A 21,695-nucleotide genomic window follows, 5' to 3' on the forward strand; every position below is an offset into this window, starting at 1 on the left:
TGCAGTAACGCTGATGACAATGTCCCTCCGCACGACATGTCACCAGGCAGCGCGGATGCTCATTTTCCATAGGCAGCTTTCTCCAAATTCACAATCCTTGACAAAACAGTTTCCCCCCAGCCCCAAATTACATTGTCATTGTTCTGCAAAGTAGCTAAAGTAAAACTTAAGCTGGGAATGTCTAAAACTCATTTGTTTATCATATGTCCATTTTCGCTGTACAGGTGTCTGGGGCCCTGTGCACATCTTAAATGCTCTGTGCATATTGATATCAATGAGACTTGTGCACATGCTTAAAGTCTATGTGCTGTCCCGAATTGGGGCTCTTTCCTGAAGTGGGGCCTTCATTTTGTCAGATTTTCCAGGAAGCATTTTTCATGCTTTCTCTCATCCTCCCTCACTCTCCCGGGAGAAGCTCCCTGTGTGCAGCCCCAGACAGATCTCACGGTGCTCCTTCAAACCCTCCTTTGTCGTGATGCCTACAAAAAACTAGGCAGTTAGTGTGCTGTGGCTGCTGCTTATTGTACTGTTTGTTATCACCTCATTGTTCGACTCATAAGACTGGAAGGAACCTCAAGAGGTCACCTAGGCCTGGTCTACACTGCTGCTCACCCTGGTGGAGTTCCAGAGTCGATGGATATCATGTCTAGATGAAGTCCAGTCCCCTGCACTCATGGCAGGACTAAGTCAGTTAGTTTGTGCTTCCACCTGTTGTGTCTCAACTTCTTAGACTGTTAGCTCTTCAGGGCAGTGACCATCTTTTTATTATGAGTTTGTACAGCACCATGCACAACAGGGACCCGATCCCTGATTATTGCTCCTTACAATGGATCCTGTTCCCACCAAACATGTACTTTCTCTCTGTGGCTCATCAAGATCGTGACTTTTCAGGCAGTGTCTGTTCAGATGCATCTTAAACAAACTCTGATCCTTAAGCTCTAATTGGTGCATGCAGCTTTCTGTCTATGACAGGGACCTTGGACTGTTTTGTGATCGTACCATATAGAAATCTGCTCATAGCACAATAATTAGCTGCAATAATTTTGTCATTAGGTTACCACAGATTTAAGACACGGTTGCACAGAAGGCCATACTGGAACCTCCGTGTCTGCACCCATCGTCACAGGCATCATCGCTTTGGCTTTAGAAGCAAAGTAAGTTAACTCCTGCCTTCCTTATTGGCCACTTTCTGTATTGAATGTTTATGAAACCAGAGCCAGAGAAGAGATGAGAGAGGCTTTTTACTAGAGCTGACTGAAATGGGAAAATGATTTAATGCTAAATGGCAAAATTGTTTCCATTTTGCTAGGTTTTATGTGGGTCCATTTTCTATTTAATATTTTTAAACAACATTTTTACTAAACTAGTTCTTAGCACATTTATTTTACTGAACCCCTGGCTTTCTGTAAGACAACACAGTTTTCAGTGAATGAAATTTTTTGATAACTATCTCAAAAATGGTTTCCATAAAAATTGAGGTTAAAAATGTTGCAGAAAGTTCCATGTGAAATGGAACATTTCTGTAATGTTGTCAGTTTTTCACAAAACATTTCATTTGGGGGGATAGGGGGGAAAAGGTAACTTTTCAACCAAAAAAAAAAGTCTTTTAACGCAAAACATTTTAACTGACTCTACATTTTTACAGGTTTCAGAGTAGCAGCCGTGTTAGTCTGTATCAGCAAAAACAACGAGGAGTCCTTGTGGCACCTTAGAGACTAACAAATGTATTTGGGCATAAGCTTTCGTGGGCTAGAACCCACTTCATCAGATGCATGGAGTGGAAAATACAGTAGCAGGTATATACACACAGTACATGAAAAGATGGGAGTTGCCTTACCAAGTGGGGGGTCAGTGCTAATGAGACAATTCAATTAAAGTGGAAGTGGGCTATTCTCCACAGTGGAATACCAAGGGAGGAAAAATCACTTTTGAAAAATCTACATTTTTAAAGAGCTATGGTTGGAAAACTGAAATCTCTCCCCACACTCAGCCCCTCCTTTCCATTTAAATCTCTTTCACTCTCCTCCCTAACCCCGCTTGCTCTCTACAGATAAACTTCATGATGTAAGCTGAAGATCATAAAACCAAGGTTGTAGCAGACCGGGGGGCAGCGGGGGGGTGTCTCATCCTGAGACCCCCCTCACTGAGTGTGCCCTGCCACCAACCTCCCTTTTTCGAGCAGGGGGCTGTTGAATCCAACAGTTTCTACTGTATCACGTGAGCAGAGAGGAGGGTCTGTGAAATAGCCAGGACCCCGACAGTGAAGGGTGGGTAGATCCAAATAAAGACCTTAAAGTTCAGCAGTATCCAGTGCAGATCAGAGTAATGTGCTCCCAGTGGGAAGGACCATCTAGCAACTGGGATAGCCTCATTCTGCACTAGCTACACTTTAAGGATGGATGTGAGGCACATTCCTTGGAAAGTGGCATTTCACTCTTCATGCAGCTGCTACATACAGGTGTATCACCAGACCAGTTCTCTGAGTCTGTGCAGTTAAAGGGTCTGCTCCTGCTCCCATTGATGCCTGGGGCAAAGCTCCGATTGAATTCAGTGTTTCGGGAACAAGCCCAAACAGAATACACTCATAACTCAGTGTAACACCGACAGACCCCGGGCGTCGGGATTGAACTTGGGACCTTTGGAGCTTAGTGCATGAGCCTCTACTGCATGAGCTAAAAGCCACATGGCTGTTAGCTAAGGCTGTTGTAGGTTCATTAATCTCTAGGTGGTCTCAGTGCCACTAGATGGGACAGAGCGCCACACCCAGGAGGTATGTGGGTTACACCAGCATTTTAAAAGGTGTCACTCTCCCTCTAAATGCAGCCTTGGCATCTACACATGTCTCAGGTGATTGTTTTGTCTTTCCTATAACAAGCGTTTTTGATGTGTTTGGTACAACTTACTATTTTTAGGGAAAAAACAACAACCCAGGCTGCTGGCATCCATGCTGTGATTCCAGCTCCCGCAGCCATTAATGTATTGTGGACAGCTGAGAGTCCACAGTCCTAGAGACAAATAATTTCTTACGTTGAGATGCAGTTCATTGAAGACACTAAGAAACGCTGGCGTAGCTGACAACCTTGGTCCTCATTCCCCTGTCCCCTCGCTTTACGTTATTTTTGGCTCCATTTTAAATTGAGGAACCCATGTCAGATGAACCCATTTCAGGAGATGCCATTTTCATTACAAATAAATGAAGAGAGTTCAATGTAATTTTTGAGTGGCTTTGCTGATGAATAAAATGCAGCATTAAGTTCCAGAGGATAGCACATAAGAGATTCAAGCACTTAGACGGTCCATCATTACAAGAAGAAATAAATTGAATTTCTTTTGTTAAATGCTGTGGATAGAATTATAAATCAAAGCTCAAGATGCTTAAGTAGCATCTGAAAGAAAAAAGCATGAAAAGTGTTCACAAAATATCTCTGAGCAGTGATTCTGCTAAAGAGTTAGACAATGAGTGAAATTCACCCCAATTCGCAGGGTCAGCTCAATGCCTAAATACTATCTAAGTCTCACTTATGGCCTGCTTTGATTGTTTCCCTAAATGAGAAGCTCGGTTTATTTCCCAAGGGCACGTTATTTACAGGAATGTAGGGTTTGCCATAGCAACTCAGACTATTGGCCCATCTGGTCAAGTAAACTGCTTTGAGCAGTGACCAATGTCCGTCATTTTGGAGGAAGATGGGGGAACCACACCCAAAATGTACACCGTTCTGCCCTGTGGAATTCCTTCCTGACCGCCATGTGGCAATGTTCTGAAGCATGAGAGTGCAATACATTTAGCCTGGAATGAATCACTGCACATGTTGCTGCCCATCAGATTACCCATTCCATCCAGCTCCAGTATTTAGCTCTGCTTATCCTGATCCCATTGCAGCTTTGCTAGAACTTAGATAACTTTCAATAACCATTGCAGTCGCCGGGGGGTCAGGGGGGAAACAAATGTTTCTTTAAATCTCTACACATAATGTTAACATTTAAATAACTGATTTGCACTGTATTTTAATTGAACTTGGAGGAAACCCCTCTTACACCTATCACTGAATGACGCTATCTTTTCCTTTACCAGGAGAGGGGAGATGTAGCTGCTGCATTCTCTTCTATGCAGCCATGGGTTTGCACTACGGAACAGTCAAATCTGAATGTAGCTGACAATGTTCAGCTGATTGAAAGTTACTACACTGGCACACCAAAGGCTTCCCTGTAATTTTTGTTTCTTTACTTCATTATTATTTTAGCCCCTTATTGACCTGGAGAGATGTTCAGCATCTGATTGTTAAAACATCCAGGCCCCTACATCTGAAAGCAAATGACTGGAAAACAAATGGAGCAGGACGCAAAGGTGAGGCAGACGGTGTGTGTGGACTGGATTGAGCACCATTTGCTGCAAATGAAGCTCCCGGAGGACTTCTGCCCCACTGCATAAAGCAGAATTTGCACAGATTTAATGTTCTATGCAGAATTTCCTTTTTCCCTGCAGAATTGGTGCTGCAGAGCTGTTGTCTGCCACTAGTGGCCATTGGATCCAGCAGAGCCCAGCTCCCCATCTTGCAAATAAAAGACACTGCCTGGGCTGGGGAAAGGGGGAGAGAGCTGGACGGTTCCCAGCAGCTCCAGTTCCTAGCACAGCCTGAAGGAAGCTGTGAAATCAGGCAGCTGGGCTTGGGGGAGAGGGGTTGCTGGTGTCTGGGCTGGTGGGTGCCCCATGGCTGGGCTCTGGGGACAGAGGGTGTGGCTGCCTGGCCCCCTGGCTGGGCTCTGGGAAGGAGGAGGCAGAGAAACAGGAACTGAGTTGTCGTAGGGGTTTCTTTAACTCTCTACACCTAGGGGAATCTTTTCTTGTTGTCTGTATTGTTACAGACATAGTTGCTGACAGGTATTTTGAAATAAATTACCAAAATAATTGAAACTGGTGTGATTATATAGCGTTATTTTGACAAATAACATTTGCAGAATTTTAAAATATTGTGTGCAGAATTTTGAATTTTTTGGCACAGAATTCCCCCCAGGAGTAAAATGGATATAGAGAAAGCAGTGCAAAATCTGTGTGTGGAGAATAAGGTGACTAGCTGTGTCATTTATGTCACTGTCAGTGCACTTGCAGTAGAAATCCTTTGGGAGAGTCTATAACCTAGTGTTTACACTTTACCCTTTGTGGGGCACGGCTTTAACAAATGGAAAATCAGTTTGGGTATGTTTGTGACACACACTAACAACAAGAACATAGTGACCTCAGAAAGGCTGTATATTTGTACAGTACACACGGAGAGGAGTTGCAGTTCTCCTCTGCCCTCAAAATATCGGTGTCATTCCAGTTAATGCTAGTGGGAGTCTAAAGCACATGCGGAAAGGATTTGGGGCTGTTTCTAAAATAGACACGTCAACTAATGATGGAAAATGGATCGAGCACATTTACACTCCTGTGAGTTTCATTACTCACTCAGGATAATGGCGGTAGCATAATCCTGGCTTCGTAACACCGGCATGGTGTGATTAACTGTAGCCACCTCTAAGAGGGAGGATTAGAGTTGAATCCAATCTACATTCTGTCCAACTTCAACAACAACTTTTTCTTAAAACTCTGCAGTGTAGGTGGTGAGTGGAACTGTTATTGAACCTGGCCCAAAGAAATACAGTGGGAAGTCTGCTTATTAACCTCTCAGTAGCACGGCTCGTGGGACAGTTCTTTGTGCTGCTAATGCTTGTATTTGCTGCCACTTCACTTCATGCTGAGATTCTTTATGTATGAACGGATTTTAGGAGCCTTCTTAGAGAGTAATCTCCTGAGGGTTGTTCAACACCTTTCATCACAGGCCCTGATTCTGGCTGGCACCTCTGAGAGCTTCCACAGTCTAAATAAATAATAATAGTTGGAACCCACTGAAGTGCACTGAGCATCTCATACTTAGCACTAGCCAAAAGCAGCAAAAGATTCTTGCAACGAAAACCTGCGGATCCACTTTGCTGGCCTTTATGGTACCTTTGACTAGAGAAGTTTTTATTTGCAAGAATGTTCCCATAACAAATAGACATCACAAGTGCCAGTACAGATCAATATTCCCAAGAGTGTTTGCATTGGAAGGGCTCCCTCTGCTGTTTTGAGCAGCTGTCTTTATGGTTCTCATTACTGGTTGGCTGGACAATTGTCAATGTTAGTGGATAATTTGCAGTTTGATAATCTTTGCAAAAGCTTGTTTATCAACGGATATTCCGGGGCTGTGCCACTCAAGCATCTGCTGACTTGTGTGTGTGCCGAGGGCTGTGAAAATACAGAGTTTGGAGAATGAATAGCTCTGTTAACCATCGTGCTCACTCAGTCCAAAAACTTGATGCCTTCAGCTTTTGCCTGATCAGATAGGGCGTCACAGCTGAAAACCAAGATTAAAAGAAAACTCTGCCTAGGCCCTTATTAAATGTTGTGCTGTAGAACCGCTGAAGAAAGACCATTTGGAAGGATGGTTGAGCGGGTCAGGCATCTGACTACATTTGATTCATGGATCTGCCACAGCTTAGGTGTGTCACTTGCAGCAGGTCACTTAATTTCCTTGTGCCTGGGGTTACTAGCATTTCCCTATCTCATGGGAATGTTGTGGGGATAGATACAGACATTCATTAATGTTTGAGATACCCAGCCACCAGAGTGATGGGTACTTTATAAATACCTGGATAGATTTTTGTAGTGACCTCAACCACTAGCTACATCTGTCGCCTCTGGTGGAACGAGATCATGGGAAAGCCTGTAGTACCAGTCCCCCAGTGCCCACAACGAAATAGACAGCAGACGGCTTCTTCCTGTATCTTTTGAGCTGGGTAGACAGTGAGGAGTACCACAGAAAGTTTGACAGAGTCTTCCAGGTGGTGATGGGATTCTAATGAGAAGAGTTTCCCTTATCCCGTAGAGCCTGTGCCACAGGAAAAGGTGAAATTTGGATCATTTTTTGCATGTTTAGTATTTTTTTCCCCTCTGAGAAATCAAGCACCAAAGTTAAACATTTCCCCCCCATAAGTGACGTTTAAACGCTGTTAATATCTTTAAGCAAGTAGATTTCTGAGTCTTCTGTCTTTTCAGTTAGCCATCTATATGGATATGGTCTAGTTAATGCGGAAGCTATTGTAATGGAAGCTAAGAAATGGAAAAAAGCGCCCACCCAGCACGTCTGCATTGGAAGCTCCGATAGGACCCCCAGGTGAGTGTTCACTTGAATACATCCCCCAGCACCAGGACTAAGTGATGGCACAAATATTCTAGCTTGGGCAGACAATGTGTAACCTCCATCATAAATAATCACTTTCTGTTACAGTTACTCATGCTTACCTGATAATGTGCTCTGCTATCACGCACCATGCATTGAGGCACATTAGACTCTGTGGCAGGACCACGTCCCTGCTGGCTGGATCTCACACGTGTTGTGTGGGCAAGGTCACGCCGCCCGGGGGAAGCCATTTTGAAGAGTGTGCTGCTTCATACCCCTCGCACACACGCTGTCCAATACCGGACAACACCATGTCTGATTTTGTCTCCGTGCCAGATAGGGGACAACCCTTAGAAAAGCAGACCCATCCAGCTTCAAACTGGCCGAATGGCCTCCCTAGTGCGTGTGTGTGTAGAGGGGTGAGTAACTATGCCCTTGGAGTTGGGTTTGAACTCTGTTTTGATGTGGGTGAGTGTCACCTGCTCTCTGTGTGGTGTTTGAAGTATGCATGGTGGCCAGCTCTCATAGATTTATCATGAGGCTTGTGATAATTGGTGTTTTTCTGAAAACCCCAGCTCCTGGAGTCATATGAAGGCGTGAGAACTTCAGGGGTTTTGTTTGCTTTTGTTTGTTTGTTTTAAGAGTAAGTTTCTAGCCCTTATGGTTGCAAAGAGAGGCTTGGAAATGCAGAGCAAGTGCACCATCAAGGCTCAAACCAGCAGGCAAACAATAAGAACCCACAATTTATTTTTAATCTCATGATTTTTAAACCAGGTGCATGATTTTGGGAGGGATTTGGGATTTGAACAAATAACGCACACTGGGTTCTTTTGATTTCAGAACCTATCGGGATCATGTTTTCAGGTTTTTCTTTGCAGCCACAAGGACTAGATGTGTATTTTCCTTTTTAAATGGAAGCTGTGATTCTCACTCTGTTCAGAAGAGACCAAAGAAGACAAGGACTTTCTGCTTTACTCTGCCGTTTGCTTTTCTAAACCGTGTCGCCCACTCTGGCAGCCTTATGGCGAGACTTGTGGTATTTAGTGCTTTTTCTGAACACCGCAGATGCCCCTACATTAGGGCCCAAGCCTGCCAGCATTTCCTACCAAGCTTACAAATGGGAGCAAATGCTATTCCTGGGCATATTTGCAGGGTCAGGCCCCTAAAGATGGCCTGTGGATAGGGAAGTGAGGAAGTTGCTGACCTCAAGGGAAGAAGGAGAGGCAAGCAGGTCTGTGGCTGGGACAGCAGTCACCTGAGCCTGGCAATTTGGTCCAGTTGTGCAAAAAATAATTCTGATTTAGAAAATGAAGCCAGGTTTGTGTTGGAGAACAAAGATCCCGAGAATTCCAGTGGCCTTGTCTCTTTTCTGATTTGCACCAAATAAGCAGGGATTTGAAGCACTGTCAGAAATGCTGTAGCAAGGGGAGAGGGTAGTTTTTTGTTTCCAAATCACCATAACTTGTTAGTAGAAGCTTTGCAGCAATTCATCTTAGTGCTGCTACAGACGAAGCATACGGGCTGATGGCAAGACACAGGAGATAAGATACTCTATATACATGCCAGTTCTGAGCCTACTTTATTGTGCAAATGGCTGAGGATACTTTGATTTGAAATTGTTTGAAATTATGCTATTAATGAGGCCATCCTCTAGCAGCTTGGACTCTCTTCCAAACAGAAGCCCAGCAGTTGATGCATGCAAACGGTCCGTTTTGCATATAGTTTTTATTCCCTTGTGCCTCAGTTATGATTTACCACGTCTCCCCATCCCAGGGAGAAACCGCTGTGAAGAGATATCCCAGATGGAGTGGCCTCTGAAGTACCAGGGATCTTCCATTTGGGTAGCTGGACACAAGGGGAATGATTCTGGAACAATACACATTGCAGGCAATGTCCTGAAATGAAGGACCATCCGGGAAACCTTCAAATTCCTCTGTACTAAAACTGGGAACAAAAGGTGTCTTGATCATACCGGAAAGCCTTTCTGCTGCGCTAAGATGGGGACACCAAGAACTGGGCCTCATTTAGAGCAGCACTTCTCATGCAACTTGTGCTGGCCGTCTGCACGAGATGTATTTTTCATAGATTACTAGATTTAAAGGCCAGAATGGACACGATCATCTAGTCTGACCTCCTGCATAGTGCGGAGCATAGAATTTCATCTTGTGACTCCTGTACTGAACCCAATAACTTGTGTTAGACTCAGGCATATGTTCCAGGAGGCATCTGGGCTGGCTTTCCTGGTGTCCACTAATTCAGAGTTTGCTGCAAACAGTGGAAAGACTTCAGAGTCAAAGGCAGGCTAGTTCTGTGCTCTACCGTCTTCAAGGCCAGTTCAGGGCTACTCAGGTGCAAGTACGGGTCTTTTGTAGACCTTCCCCCTTTCTTTAAGCCTGATCCAAAGTCTGTTGAAATCCAATAGAAAGAATCCCATTCAATGGGTTTTGGATCAGGCCCTTTATGGAGAAATTCCTTCTTCTGTTCTCTAATGCCTGGACTGACAGAGATCTCCTGCACCAAAGTTTCAGCCTAAATGGAAACGGGCATGTAAATGTGTTTTCCATTGTGGGAACTGATGACGACCATGGGCAGAATAATCTGTCGGACCAGATTAGTCAATCTGGCTCTTAAAGAATCAAAATTCCTGGTAAGACACACCCTTATTTCCAGCACAAGTGATTTGCTAATCAAAAGAGCATTATTTTATTGGAGCAAACAGAGACGGCAAAGCAGTTCTGAATTTGTAGCCAAAGAAGTTCATAAAACAATTTATCTGATGCAGACCCTCATTTCAATCCAAGGAGGAATGTTGCCCCAATAATAATAATACTAATTAATAATGAATAAAAAGTTTGAGACTCATAACTCAGAGATCTTTAAGGAGTGTTCAGAACCATCTGGTTACCACTGAGCACTTCAGCAGACTGGAGTTCTGGGTAGGACAATGTATTGGGATGCAGATAGCGTTGATTTGTTACTGTTTGTTGTGAAATCATAGGAAGCAATGAGTAAACAAAACAAAAGAAGTTTGTTGTGGTTTCCAGACGTGAACTGGGGAAACGCAATTGAGGTGGGCAAGTGAAGGAAGATTCTTGTTTCATTAAGCAGTTCCTCTGGCTCCTTGTTTAGCATGAGTATGTGGAAAGAGATGGAAAAATAAGAGAAAGCTACAAAGAGTGATTCCCTGCTCTAGTACTTCAGTTTCACTCAGGTGCAACGCCAGTAAGTTCAGTAAAGTATCACCAGTGTAAATTCTGTAGTGACCTGGTGATGAACCAGGTCCTGTATCTTACTAGCTGGTGGGAGTATTGTACGTGTTACCTACCTGAAGTCAGGTGTAACTGAATTCAGATTCTGTAGCCCAGTCCCTGAGGTTTAAACACACCATTCCTCTTGCTGGTGATGTTCCCAAAAGACCTGGCTTGCTAGAGCTTCAGGCCATTTTCGTGCTGCATGAAGTAATTTGTGAAGTCTGTCTGGAAGGAGTCAGATGTTTTGGCCTCATGGTGGTGTCTAGTGTTTCTGATTACTAACTCCAATAAACTTTTTCTGAACCCTGAAGATGACTGGAAATTAGTCTGGCTAGATGCTTTTTTTCCCCCGATCTTGCACAGAAACAGTTTATAGCTAGTCAGGCACAACATAATGTGGAACTGCAGTGGGCTGCACGTTGTTCCAAAACTTTTCCCCAGATGCTGCTGTGGTGGGTTCCGTTTCACCTGGGTGTTTGTAGAACTGAACTGATAAGTGTCAGATGCCTACACAGCAACAGATTTCATGTATCGTCTGTCTGCCGCCAAATTCAGTTTCGAGCTGGATGCAAAGCCACCCTGAGGGCTCTGGCATGATGGCTGATGTAAGGAGTAACTGGAGAAAAGCTGGGATGTTCTGAATAGCCAGCCCAGGCCCTGGCGTAACCTCGTCTTAACTCTTGTCTTATACTTAGATAGGAAATTCTTTGGGGCAGGGACCGTCCTTTTGTTCTGTCTTTGTACAGCACCTAGCCCTCGTGCTGGTCCATGACTAGGGGCTACAGTAATATAACTAATATATAATAACCATGGCTCTACATAGAGCCTCTCAGTGTAAAATACCATGTTAAAATGTGCATGTTCCTGTCCCTTTGGACCAGAAGGACTAGCTGACAAAGCCACGAAACCAGCCAAGACTATGAATTTTTGAAGCAAGTCATGTAGAGAAAGAGGAGCAGCTTGAAATCCATTCCTGGGGCATGCAAACAATGTTTTCAAATACTTACAAACCCTCCCAGGGAATTACATCACTGTTTATAATGATTTAGAGGATTTTTTTTATGACTAAGGCAAACTAAAGGCATGCTATGTAATCCCTGCGAGAATCCGGAGCACATGCTTGGCAGTATCCCCAGAGGAAACTTGGGGAATAATAGAAAAACTGCTCCCTCTAATAAATTATACATTAATAACATGGCTGAGAAGTTCACTGGGAACTAATCCTTTGGCGAGTGGTGACTGTTTGTGCAGCTAAGAATGTGGGCGCTTAAATTTGAAAATCTCGGTTGTAAAGGATCCAGCAACTGATATGAGCAAACATCGAGCCCGCCGGGAAAGCAGGGTTTTAAGAGCAGTTGTGGGCGACTGCTAGTCTTGTGCGATCAGCATGTGTTATGGAATGAGCCGGTGCTGTAGATTCCACTCAGTGTTCTACAGAGTAGCCAGAAAAGTTTGATCAAAGGAAGGAACACAGTGGAGTACTTTAAAGATTGTTCCATAATCTCCCGGCCCAGTGTGGGGGTCTAATTCTGCCCCCTTTGTGTCTGGGCGCAGGAGACCCTGCCGCAGTGTGACTCATTCCTTTCTGCTGTCTGGGAGGCAGGATCTGGGGAGCCTCTGCAGGGGCCACAAGCCCTTTTTGCACTGCAGAGCCCACTCCTTTGGGGATCCCCGTGTGCTGCTGGCAGAGGTGGAGTTGGTGGTTCCATCCACCTGCTATTCACTCCTAGGCCTGGTCTACACTAGGGGCAGGGGGTCGAACTAAGGTATGCAACTTCAGCTACGCAAATAGCGTAGCTGAAGTCGAACTACCTTAGTTCGAACTACTTACCCGTCCTCACGGCGCGGGATCGACGTCCGTGCCTCCCCCGTCGACTCCGCCACCGCTGTTCGCGGTGGTGGAGTTCCGGAGTCGACGGGAGCGCATTCGGAGTTTGATATATCGCGTCTAGATGAGACGCGATATATCGAACTCCGAGAAGTCGATTGCTACCCGCCGATCTGGGCGGGTAGTATGGACGTACCCCTAGAGTTGATCTTGAGAGACTCCTCCAGCACTGACACAGGAGTAATGGCTGTTTGCAGGGCTGTCAATTACTTTTGTGCCCATAGACCTCCCCAGAGCACAGCCTGTGGGGGCACTTCTTGGAGAAGGGGCGTCAGCGAGAACTGGCCTCGTAAAATGCAGCAGGGCCAAATCAATTATAGCCAGCAGATTCCATCTGTGTGGCCATTGTCCTATTCGTTGTGTAACTCAGTTCCCCCAGTGGTAGCACGTTGCTCTCCTTTCCATTGCAAACTGTCCTGGCTTCTCCTCTAGGGACATCCATGCCGACCAGATGGTGCGCACAACCACCGTGACCAACGCCTGTGCCAACCACTACGACCAACGCGTGGTGTACCTGGAGCACGTCATAGTGCGAGTCAGCATTGAGCACCCTCGGCGCGGAGACCTGCAGATTAACTTAACTTCTCCTTCAGGGACGGAGTCTCAGCTCTTGGCAAGAAGGTTAGAATAGCTGAATCTATCTGGCCATGTGGTTGCAGCACGCAGGGCCAGGTTAGCTTGGGACTGGCTACCATCATGTTTTGCACATTTTAAAAGAAGGGGTGACTTTCCCCTCTTCTCCCTCCTCTAACCCCCAAAATGTATATGCTTGACTGGGACGTGGTGAATCTGCACAGAAGGCTTCTGGAAAATGTTAGGCCAGAAGGAGAATTCGGTGGAAAGCTTAATGAAACAAAGCACTGAAACGGTTCATTTTGAAAATGTCAGAATGAGGCCTAGTGCCAGAAGATCTGGGGAATTATAGATCTGTCAGATGACCTTTGATACCTGGAAAACACTGCAACTGATTATTATACAGTCAATTGGTTATTATACCTAAAGGATAACAGGGTAATAGCAACATGGATTTGTCAAAAACAAATCATGCCAAATCAACCTAATTTCCTTCTTTGACAGGGTTCCTGGCCTGGTGGATATGGGGAAGTTTAGTCATGATCTATATTGATTTTAGTAAGGGTTTCAGCACAGTCCCACATGTCAATCTCCTACATCAAATAGGCAAATGTGGTCTAGATGAAATTATTATAAGCTGGGTGCAGACCTGTTTGAAAGGCGGTAGTCGAAGAGTAGCTGTCAATAGTTTGCTGTTGAACTGGGAGGACGTATCTAGTCGGGTCCCACAAGGGTTTGTTCTGGGTCCAGTATTATTATTTAGCATTTTCATAATGGAGTTGAGAGTATGCTTATAACGTTTGCTGGGGACACCACCCTGGGAGGGGTCTCAATGACTTTGGAGCTCAGGATAAGAATGACCTTGACAAAATGGAGAAATGGTCTGAAATCAACAAGATGAAATTCAGCATTTTGTCAAGGTCATTCTCATCCTGAGGTCTCTTCCAGCCCTACACTGCTCCCCCGTCAACTCCACTTCTGCCTCTCGCCCTGGTGGAGTTCCAGAGTCGACGGGGAGTGCATTCGGGGATCGATGTATCGCGTCTACATCGATCCCTGATAGATCGATCACTACCCGCCAATCCGGTGGGTAGTGTAGACATATCCTTAGGCTATGTCTAGGCTGTGCCACAGTGTAGACTACGGAGGTGTGAATTGCAGAGTGCACCAAACTGTTGCGTTCTATCTGCCCCACGTGGAGGCTTCTGGCACAACTAAAAGGTACCTAGTTCATGTTAACAGTCCTCTTTCAAACAGCCCTAAGTTACAGCAAGCTAGGTACCTCTTAGTTCGCATCAGCCGTGTCCACACGGAGCAGTTCGAGCGTAGCACTGTCGGTGCACTCTGCAGTTTGCTCCCTGGTAGTCTGCACTGCAGTGACAAGCCATTAGGGTGCATATCTCTTAGCACCTCGCAGTGCACCCTGTTTAATTGTCTTGAGTAATGCATTGACGCTACTCTTCAATTGCAGAGCGTTTGATATCTCCAACGAAGGATTTAAAAACTGGGAATTCATGACTGTCCACTGCTGGGGGGAGAAGGCAGAAGGGGAATGGACTCTGAAGATCCATGACACGCCATCCCACATGCGCAACCCAGAGAGGCGAGGTGAGCACACGCTGTTGTCTTTCTGGATTGTCACCAGTAGCATCTGAGCTACTAATTTGGTGTGATGCTTTGAGTGCAGTTATCATGCTCATTCACTGACCGTGTCGTACTCGATGCAAATGTTTGTGCTTACCTGGAACACCTAGAGTTATGCTTTCAGCTGGGTTTGTGGGGTATAACTTTGCCATGATTCTTAAGGAAAATGTTGCAATACAAAGGATGTTATTGAGCACAGTTTCAAATGTAGGTGCATAAAATTAGGTAGCTGCATCTATACCTAAATCTGGTGATCAACTGTGTTCATCCACCAAAGGTAGGACAAGAAGTAATCGCTTTAGTTTGCAGCAAGGAACAATTAAGTTAGATATTGGGCAACATTTTCTAACTATCAGGATAGTTAAGCACTGGAACAGGTTATCTCGGGAGGTTGCGGAATCCCCATCACTGGAGGCTTTTAAGAACAGGTTAGACAAATACCTGTCAGGGATGGTCTAGGTTTACTTGGTCCTGCCGCAGCATAGGGGGCTGGACTAGATGTCCTCTCGAGGTCTCGTAGGACTTGATGTGATGAAATCTGAGGAAATTCTTTATGCTGAAGGGGTTGACAAACTTGTCTATCAAAGGATAATCTAAGAATTAATTGTAAAATTAGCATTACTGTGAAACCAAATTTGCTGACCCCAAGAACAAAGGTTACAAAATCAGAATATAATGGTTCAAAACAAAGAAATGGAAAAGCCGTAATTTTATGTCTGGTGTTCTGGGAATGTGTGAATGGCCAGCTACCTACCTCCAAGGTAGTGCACAGCATTAGTAATTGGAGCAACAAATGCAGTTCCAGAGTGTGCAAACCTAGTGAGGTTGCTTCACTGAGATCAGAATCAAGGCAGACCATGGACAGCCACCAGGCAATAGTCAAGGGACTTCTGTGGCATCAAATATTGATGACATGAAGTGTGTAATAAATACAGAACTGGAGGAGGGGAATGGAGGCTTAAATTGGGTTGTTATTTTTAAATAATTTAGTAATTAATTTTTACAGCCAAGTTAATTTTGACCTAAGTGGAGAATAATATTTCAGCAGCTGTGCTGTTATTAAGCAGCGATGAATTATTAGTAAGGCTGCGATTCTTTCATGGAGGTTGCGGAAGTCACGGATTCCATGACTTTCTGCGACCTCTATGACTTCCGCAGCAGCTGGTGCGGCTGACTTCCGGGCCGCCCGAGCAGCTGATCCTGGGGACTGTGCGAGCACTGGCCAGTGTGGCTGGTTCCAGGGACTGCCCCAAGCAGCGGTCCTCGGGGTGCCCCTGGGGAGCACCTGAGCATCAGTCCTGGGGGTGCCCTGGGGACCGCCCAAGCAGCAGTGGTCCTGGGGTGGCTGAAGCAGCAGCCTGAGGCACCAGGAGGCCATCCGGGGAGTGTTCCCTGTGAATAGCGGCCGAGGGCAGTCAACCCCCAACACTGGAGCCGGGTCCCCCTCCAGCAGGGACCACCGGAGCAGCAGGGGCCCAGAAATCACCCTAAACTCTAACCCTAAATTGAATTGTTATAATTTCCTGCTGTAGAAAAGGCTACTTCTAGAGATGCTGCTTTTCTACTGCTTCTTAAGGCTTTGTAACTTGTTCTCATTCACTTCTGAGCCTATTTATTCCATTTAATCAGCTCTATAGCGTATATCTTCCATTTGATCCAAGTTACCACTGTCCTGAGCAAACCCAGAATAATCTCCTGATGTTCCTTCAGACTGTCTTGTTTAAAAGCCAATGGTGCTGCTTGCTTAGTCCTGTTTTTAAAAATCAATCATGTTAGGGGGGAAAAATCCTCTGTTTAGAAGACTGTGAAAAACAGCCCTAAAAATAATCTTAACGTGTTTGGAGACATTGACAAAAATAAGTCTCCTTATCTCCAATTATAGCTTCTGGAGTTAATGGCTCTCTCCATAATTCAGTTATTAAGCAGCTAGTGAAACTGCAGTTTATCACATAGGAGTTAACGCATTAAAAATTCCATGGCTGCCTTGAACTGCTACCTTAATTTAGTCCAGAAGCTCTGTGGTCTAGTAAAGATTTGTATTGAATGATCTTGCTTGTGCTTTCTTGGCTACTTTTATACCGTACAAATTTTACATATGTGACATTTCCTGGCAGTTCTGCTGGGAGTCAGAAGTCCTGGGTTTTGGTCCTAGTTCCCACTACTGCTTTCCCATATGTCCCTAGACTAGATGTTTTACTTCTGTGCACCTCGGTTTCACCAGCTGCGAAATGGGTGAACTTATGCTCACCTCTGAGCAGCAGTCTGAAAACTTACTGATCCTTGTTTGTAAGGGGCTTTGAGAAGTGGAAGGTGCTATGGGAAGGTGAAATGTTAGTTCAGGGGTAGGCAACCTATGGCACGCGTGCCAAAGGTGGCACACAAGCTGATTTTCAGTGGCACTCACATTGCCCGGGTCCTGGCCATCGGTCCGGGGGGCTCTGCACTTTGATTTAATTTTAAATGAAGCTTCTTAAACATTTTAAAAACTTAATTTACTTTACATACAACAATAGTTTAGTTATGTATTATAGACTTATAAAAAGAGACCTTCTAAAAATGTTAACATGTATTACTGGCACATGAAACCTTAAATTAGAGTGAATAAATGAAGACTCGGCACAGCACTTCTGAAAGGTTGCCCACCTCTGTGTTAGTTTATTGTCACTGTTGCATCTATTGCAGGGAAGTTAAAGGAATGGAGTCTCATTTTATATGGAACAGCCGAACACCCTTACAACGCAACCAGTCCCCATCACTCCCAATCAAGGATGCTGGAGATTTCAGTGCCCAAAATGGAGCCCTCTAAAGCAGCAGTTTTCCAGAGTCAGATGGAGGTGGTGGAAGAGGAGGAAGAATACACAGGTAAAACCTCTGCAGCCCCTTGATCTGTTTCACTTGCAGCTGAATATTGCTTCTCTGAAAAAATCAGTACCTGCCAGTGTAGATAGAGACATTTTGTGCTGTGTTTATGGTTTGTTTCCTTTGGGAGAGGAGGAGAGAAAAAGAGAATGGAAATCCTTATCCTACCTGTCCTAGGCACCCTGGCCTCTGCTGCCACCAGTTGGCCAGATTCAGCCCTGGGGTACATAGGAAGTGTCAGAGTGGAGGTCCAGCTAGTCTAATGTCCTGTCTCTGACAATGGCCAACACCAGCTGATTCAGAGGAAGGTGTAAGGACCCCACAGTAGCCGATTTGGGATAATCTGCCCCTCACGTTATCTCATTCTGGTCTCTAAGCATACATCTACGGTGCAAAAAAACCCCGTGACAGTGAGCCTGGAGCCCAGGACAACTGGGGCTCATGCTATGAACTCCGAGTCCTTCCCCCTTCCTGAGTTTCAGAGCCCTAGCTCCAGCCTGAGCAGGAACAGCTACACTGCTGCTATTAGCCAGGTAGCACAAGCCCTCAGGCAGTTGACCTGGATTCTGAGGCTACCTGCTGCATTTTTGTTTTAGTTTTTGGCTTTTTTATTTGTGTTTTTGCTGTGTAGACGTACCTTAATAGTTAGTGATTGGCCCAAACTCTAAAGTATGGGGTTTGTTGTCCCTTCCCCAAAAATGTTTGTTTGTGGTTAATTTTTTTATTGATTTTTCATAAAGAAACCAGACAATCACAAGGACAAAAATGTAAATGAGTGACAGCTTGTATGTGTTTCCAAATCCTGCACGCTTCATGGGATCACCAGTGGAATTACACAATTTTACAACTTGTCAAAGCTGCAAGATCAGTTAATACACAACCAGACAGTACTACATAGGCGTAACATGTTAGGGTCGGGGGAACAGTATTAAAGTAGCAGAAGAAATACGTGAATCGGGAGAGGAGGGGAGTAGGGGTGGAGGGGGGTAGAAGAGAGGTTAGCTGGAATGGAGGTCTGGCATTCTTTGAGCCATCACAACACTTTTATCCAAATGTATCTAGAAATGGGGTCCAAATTTCTTCAGATTCATGTAATTTCTCTCTGTGGCATTAAGCTATTCTTTCTTTGATTACCAACTCAGACACTCTTACCACTGTTCTATTCTGGGCATAAGGCTACTCCTCCATTTTTTATTAACATTAATTGTGACAACTCTGGATGATCTTGTTATCCATATAAAGGCCTAATCCCAGTTTGAATCTTGCTAAATTTTTAGCCTCAATATGTATGTTTACACTGTAGTGTAAGCCCCGGATTCAAATTCAGGCTCAGGCCCCCATTCGGTCTACACACAAATCACACTAACTCAGGGCTTGGACCCGGGGTCTCAGGACCCCCTGGGGCTAGAGGGTCCAACCCTAAAGGCTTATCTACACTTATCAGGGGATTGACTGGTGATCGATGCATCAGCGGTTGATTTAGCGGGTCTAGTGAAGACCTGCTAAATGGACTGCAGATAGCTCTCCCGTCGACTCCTGTACTCCACCAGATCAAGAAGAGTAGGGGGAGTCAATGGGAGAGCGTCTCCCATTGACATCACGTAGCATGGACCCCGCGGTAAGTAGGTCTAAGCTACGTTGATTTGAGTTACGCTATTCACGTAACTCAAATTGTGTAGCTTAGATTGAATTTCCCCTGTAGTGTAGATCAGGGTTCAAGCCCTATTGCTTTGCAGTGTAGATGCAGCACCACTGGACTCATGCTCTGGGAGTCCGCCAAAAGTATCCTACAGTTCCACAGTTTGACTTTCTTCGTCCTCTGGACAGTCAAGTTTGGTAGATAGTCACGTTTTCCCACACTGCACCACAAGCAAAGAGCTAAAGTGGCCTCATTTTGGGAGGGCACCAGGGAACTCTAGGATATGGGTGGTTGGATTTTGACCCCATAATGTAGTGTAGATGTTGGGGCCCGATGTTGGGACCTGGGGTTGAACAATTCCTAACCTGGGGTAACAAATAAGAGTAGATACTCAAGCCCTAGGTTAACAAACCTGAAGTCTGCTAACTCAAGTTCTACTAAACCTGGGCTTGCCTTGCAGTGTAGACTTACCCAATGACTTCCTGTGGCAATGAGCTCCACAGGCTAATTATGTGCTGAGTGGAAAAAGTATTTCCTTTGATTGGCTTTGAGTTTGCCGCCTTGTTCATTTCACTGTAAGTGAGTGTATGCGAATGCAGCTCTGTTGACTCCATAGGAGAAATTCTGCTGAGAACACCAGGCCTGAATTTGGTCTCTTATATTTTACAATGGAAATTGACCCTACTGCCCCAGATGCTGGCTGTTCTTTAAGGTTGGGATTGTTCAAAGCATCTTAAGAGAGTTAGACGACATCTCCCAGTGAATTTTTCTGGGGTTTGGGCCCTTCCCTTTGGCCCCTTAGAAAATTCCAGCCTATGGAAAACAAGGATACAGCTGTGGCAGCAACCTCTCTTCTGTAGTCTTGGTAGAGGCTAGCAGGACTTACAGAACACATCAGTGGGGTGAAGCACCACCACAAGACTGCTGCGCCACACTGTAAAGATTATCCAAGTCAACAGGTACAGGGGCTGCTCAAGGAAAAACTTACAGGCTGTAATAGGAAGCCCTGGTTTATTAACTGAGGTCAGTGAAAAATGTGTCCTGGTCTGATTCTCACTTAGGGTGTAGCTGCAGTTCAGTCCGAAGAGGGATTGTAGCACAGACGGATGTGGCATGTCCCGCAGTATCCCGGTGACAAATTGCAGTGCAGACATGGTGGCATGAGCTTCAGTGCAGGCCATTCGAGCCAGGGACCCTGGTATGGGCTGGTATTAGTCTGCACTGAAGCCTCTGCCCCCACATCTATACTGCTAGTTTTAGCCATGCTAGTGCAGGTAAACCTAATGCAGGTATGTCTACCCATGCTGCAGTCACACCTCCTATTGCAGTGGAGACATGCCCTTACACTTAGGTTATGTCTACACTACAGCTTATGTCGGCATAACTTATGTCGCTTGAGGGTGTGAATAAACCTCCCCCCTGAGTAACATAAGTTACGCAAACATTAGTGCTCGTATTCACAGCACTACGTCGGCGGGAGAGCTTCTCCTGCAGACATAGCTTCTGCCATTCACAGAAGCGGTTTTATTACACCGGCAGGAGAGCTCTCTCCCATCAGCACAGAGCGTCTTCACCCGACGCACTACAGTGGCACAGCTGCAGTGCTGTATGTGTAGACCCACCCTACAGCTCCTTTGCAGGAAGTTCAAAGTACATTTGCATGACTTTGTGGTGCCTTTATGGCCAGATCAGTATACAGGGGCCTAGTATAAATAAGAATCAGCCCAACCTATCTCCACCCATTGACTTTTACGTCATTATTATTATTATTTATATTATGGTATTGTCTAGAGACAGTCTCTGCCTCTGGGAACTTACAGCCAAAGTGAGAATTGCCTTGTAGTTACTGTTTCAGTGCCATGAATGACTAGCGGACATGACAGAGAAAGAGAGAGAAGGGCTGCTAAAAAAAAAATTTCTCTCTACGGCATAAACTTGTATAATTACATGCAGCACCTTTAGCAACACATGTGACATAGAGAATTCACAAGGTGCCCACAGAAGAGAAGCTATAATGGGATTTTTATTGAATAGTGATCTGTTCTTTGGGCCTTTTAACATTGCACCTAAACGATTAGCAAGAAAAGCTGCATCGCTTTGGTTTGGCAAATGTTCTTCATATAAATATTATGGCTGCTAGATAAATGTTGGGCTGCATTTTGAACATATACATCTCTTAATTATGCAATACCTTCCTGCACACCAACAAAACTGACAATTCAGGAGTCAGTGAAGGATTGACTTAAAGAATTTTGGAACGGACTAACACCCCTCAGATTAACACTACCACCAATGCAGCTGCAGCTGTCTTTTCCAGCTTGTTCCAAAAATAATTGAATTATTTGCACACTAGTCTACTGTTGTTTTTCCTGTGGTCTTATAAACCATGGTGAGGTGCAATGTGCAAATGGATAGTTTTTGAAAATCTGTACAGTACGGATGGTTTTTAAGCTTGACTAGAAGTTCTAGGTGAGCTGGGCAGTTGAATTCTTAGACTAAGGCAGTAGAGACATGTGTCCTATCTAATGAACCTGCATCTGTAATGAAATTGGACTCTCTGGAGAGCTCTGTGTTCGCCAGCTAATTTTGGAAGCAAATCATTCCCACACCCATTCCCCTTTATTTCACAGCCACTTCCCTATCTG

The 21,695-nt window shown here is 45.0% G+C and overlaps 1 protein-coding gene and 1 long non-coding RNA gene across 4 annotated transcripts in view; one reads left to right on the plus strand and one right to left on the minus strand.

Annotated features, from left to right (window-relative positions):
• The window catches only part of PCSK6 (proprotein convertase subtilisin/kexin type 6), a 102,728-nt gene that overhangs the window by 59,792 nt on the left and 21,241 nt on the right, over positions 1–21,695 (plus strand). For all 3 annotated transcript variants that reach the window (XM_039490951.1, XM_039490950.1, XM_039490952.1), the window contains 6 exons: positions 1,054–1,154; positions 4,242–4,345; positions 7,073–7,190; positions 12,768–12,956; positions 14,380–14,516; positions 17,235–17,414. In XM_039490951.1, coding sequence (XP_039346885.1) covers positions 1,054–1,154; positions 4,242–4,345; positions 7,073–7,190; positions 12,768–12,956; positions 14,380–14,516; positions 17,235–17,414 — 829 coding nt within the window. The remainder of the gene's footprint in view (positions 1–1,053; positions 1,155–4,241; positions 4,346–7,072; positions 7,191–12,767; positions 12,957–14,379; positions 14,517–17,234; positions 17,415–21,695) is intronic.
• The window catches only part of LOC120373084, a 28,549-nt gene continuing 24,208 nt past the window's right edge, over positions 17,355–21,695 (minus strand). Inside the window, exon 6 of the long non-coding RNA XR_005585366.1 lies at positions 17,355–17,484. This is a non-coding gene — a long non-coding RNA (uncharacterized LOC120373084). The remainder of the gene's footprint in view (positions 17,485–21,695) is intronic.

The sequence above is a fragment of the Mauremys reevesii genome, linkage group 10 (assembly GCF_016161935.1).
Source record: "Mauremys reevesii isolate NIE-2019 linkage group 10, ASM1616193v1, whole genome shotgun sequence".
Classification (NCBI taxonomy): Eukaryota; Metazoa; Chordata; order Testudines; family Geoemydidae; genus Mauremys; species Mauremys reevesii.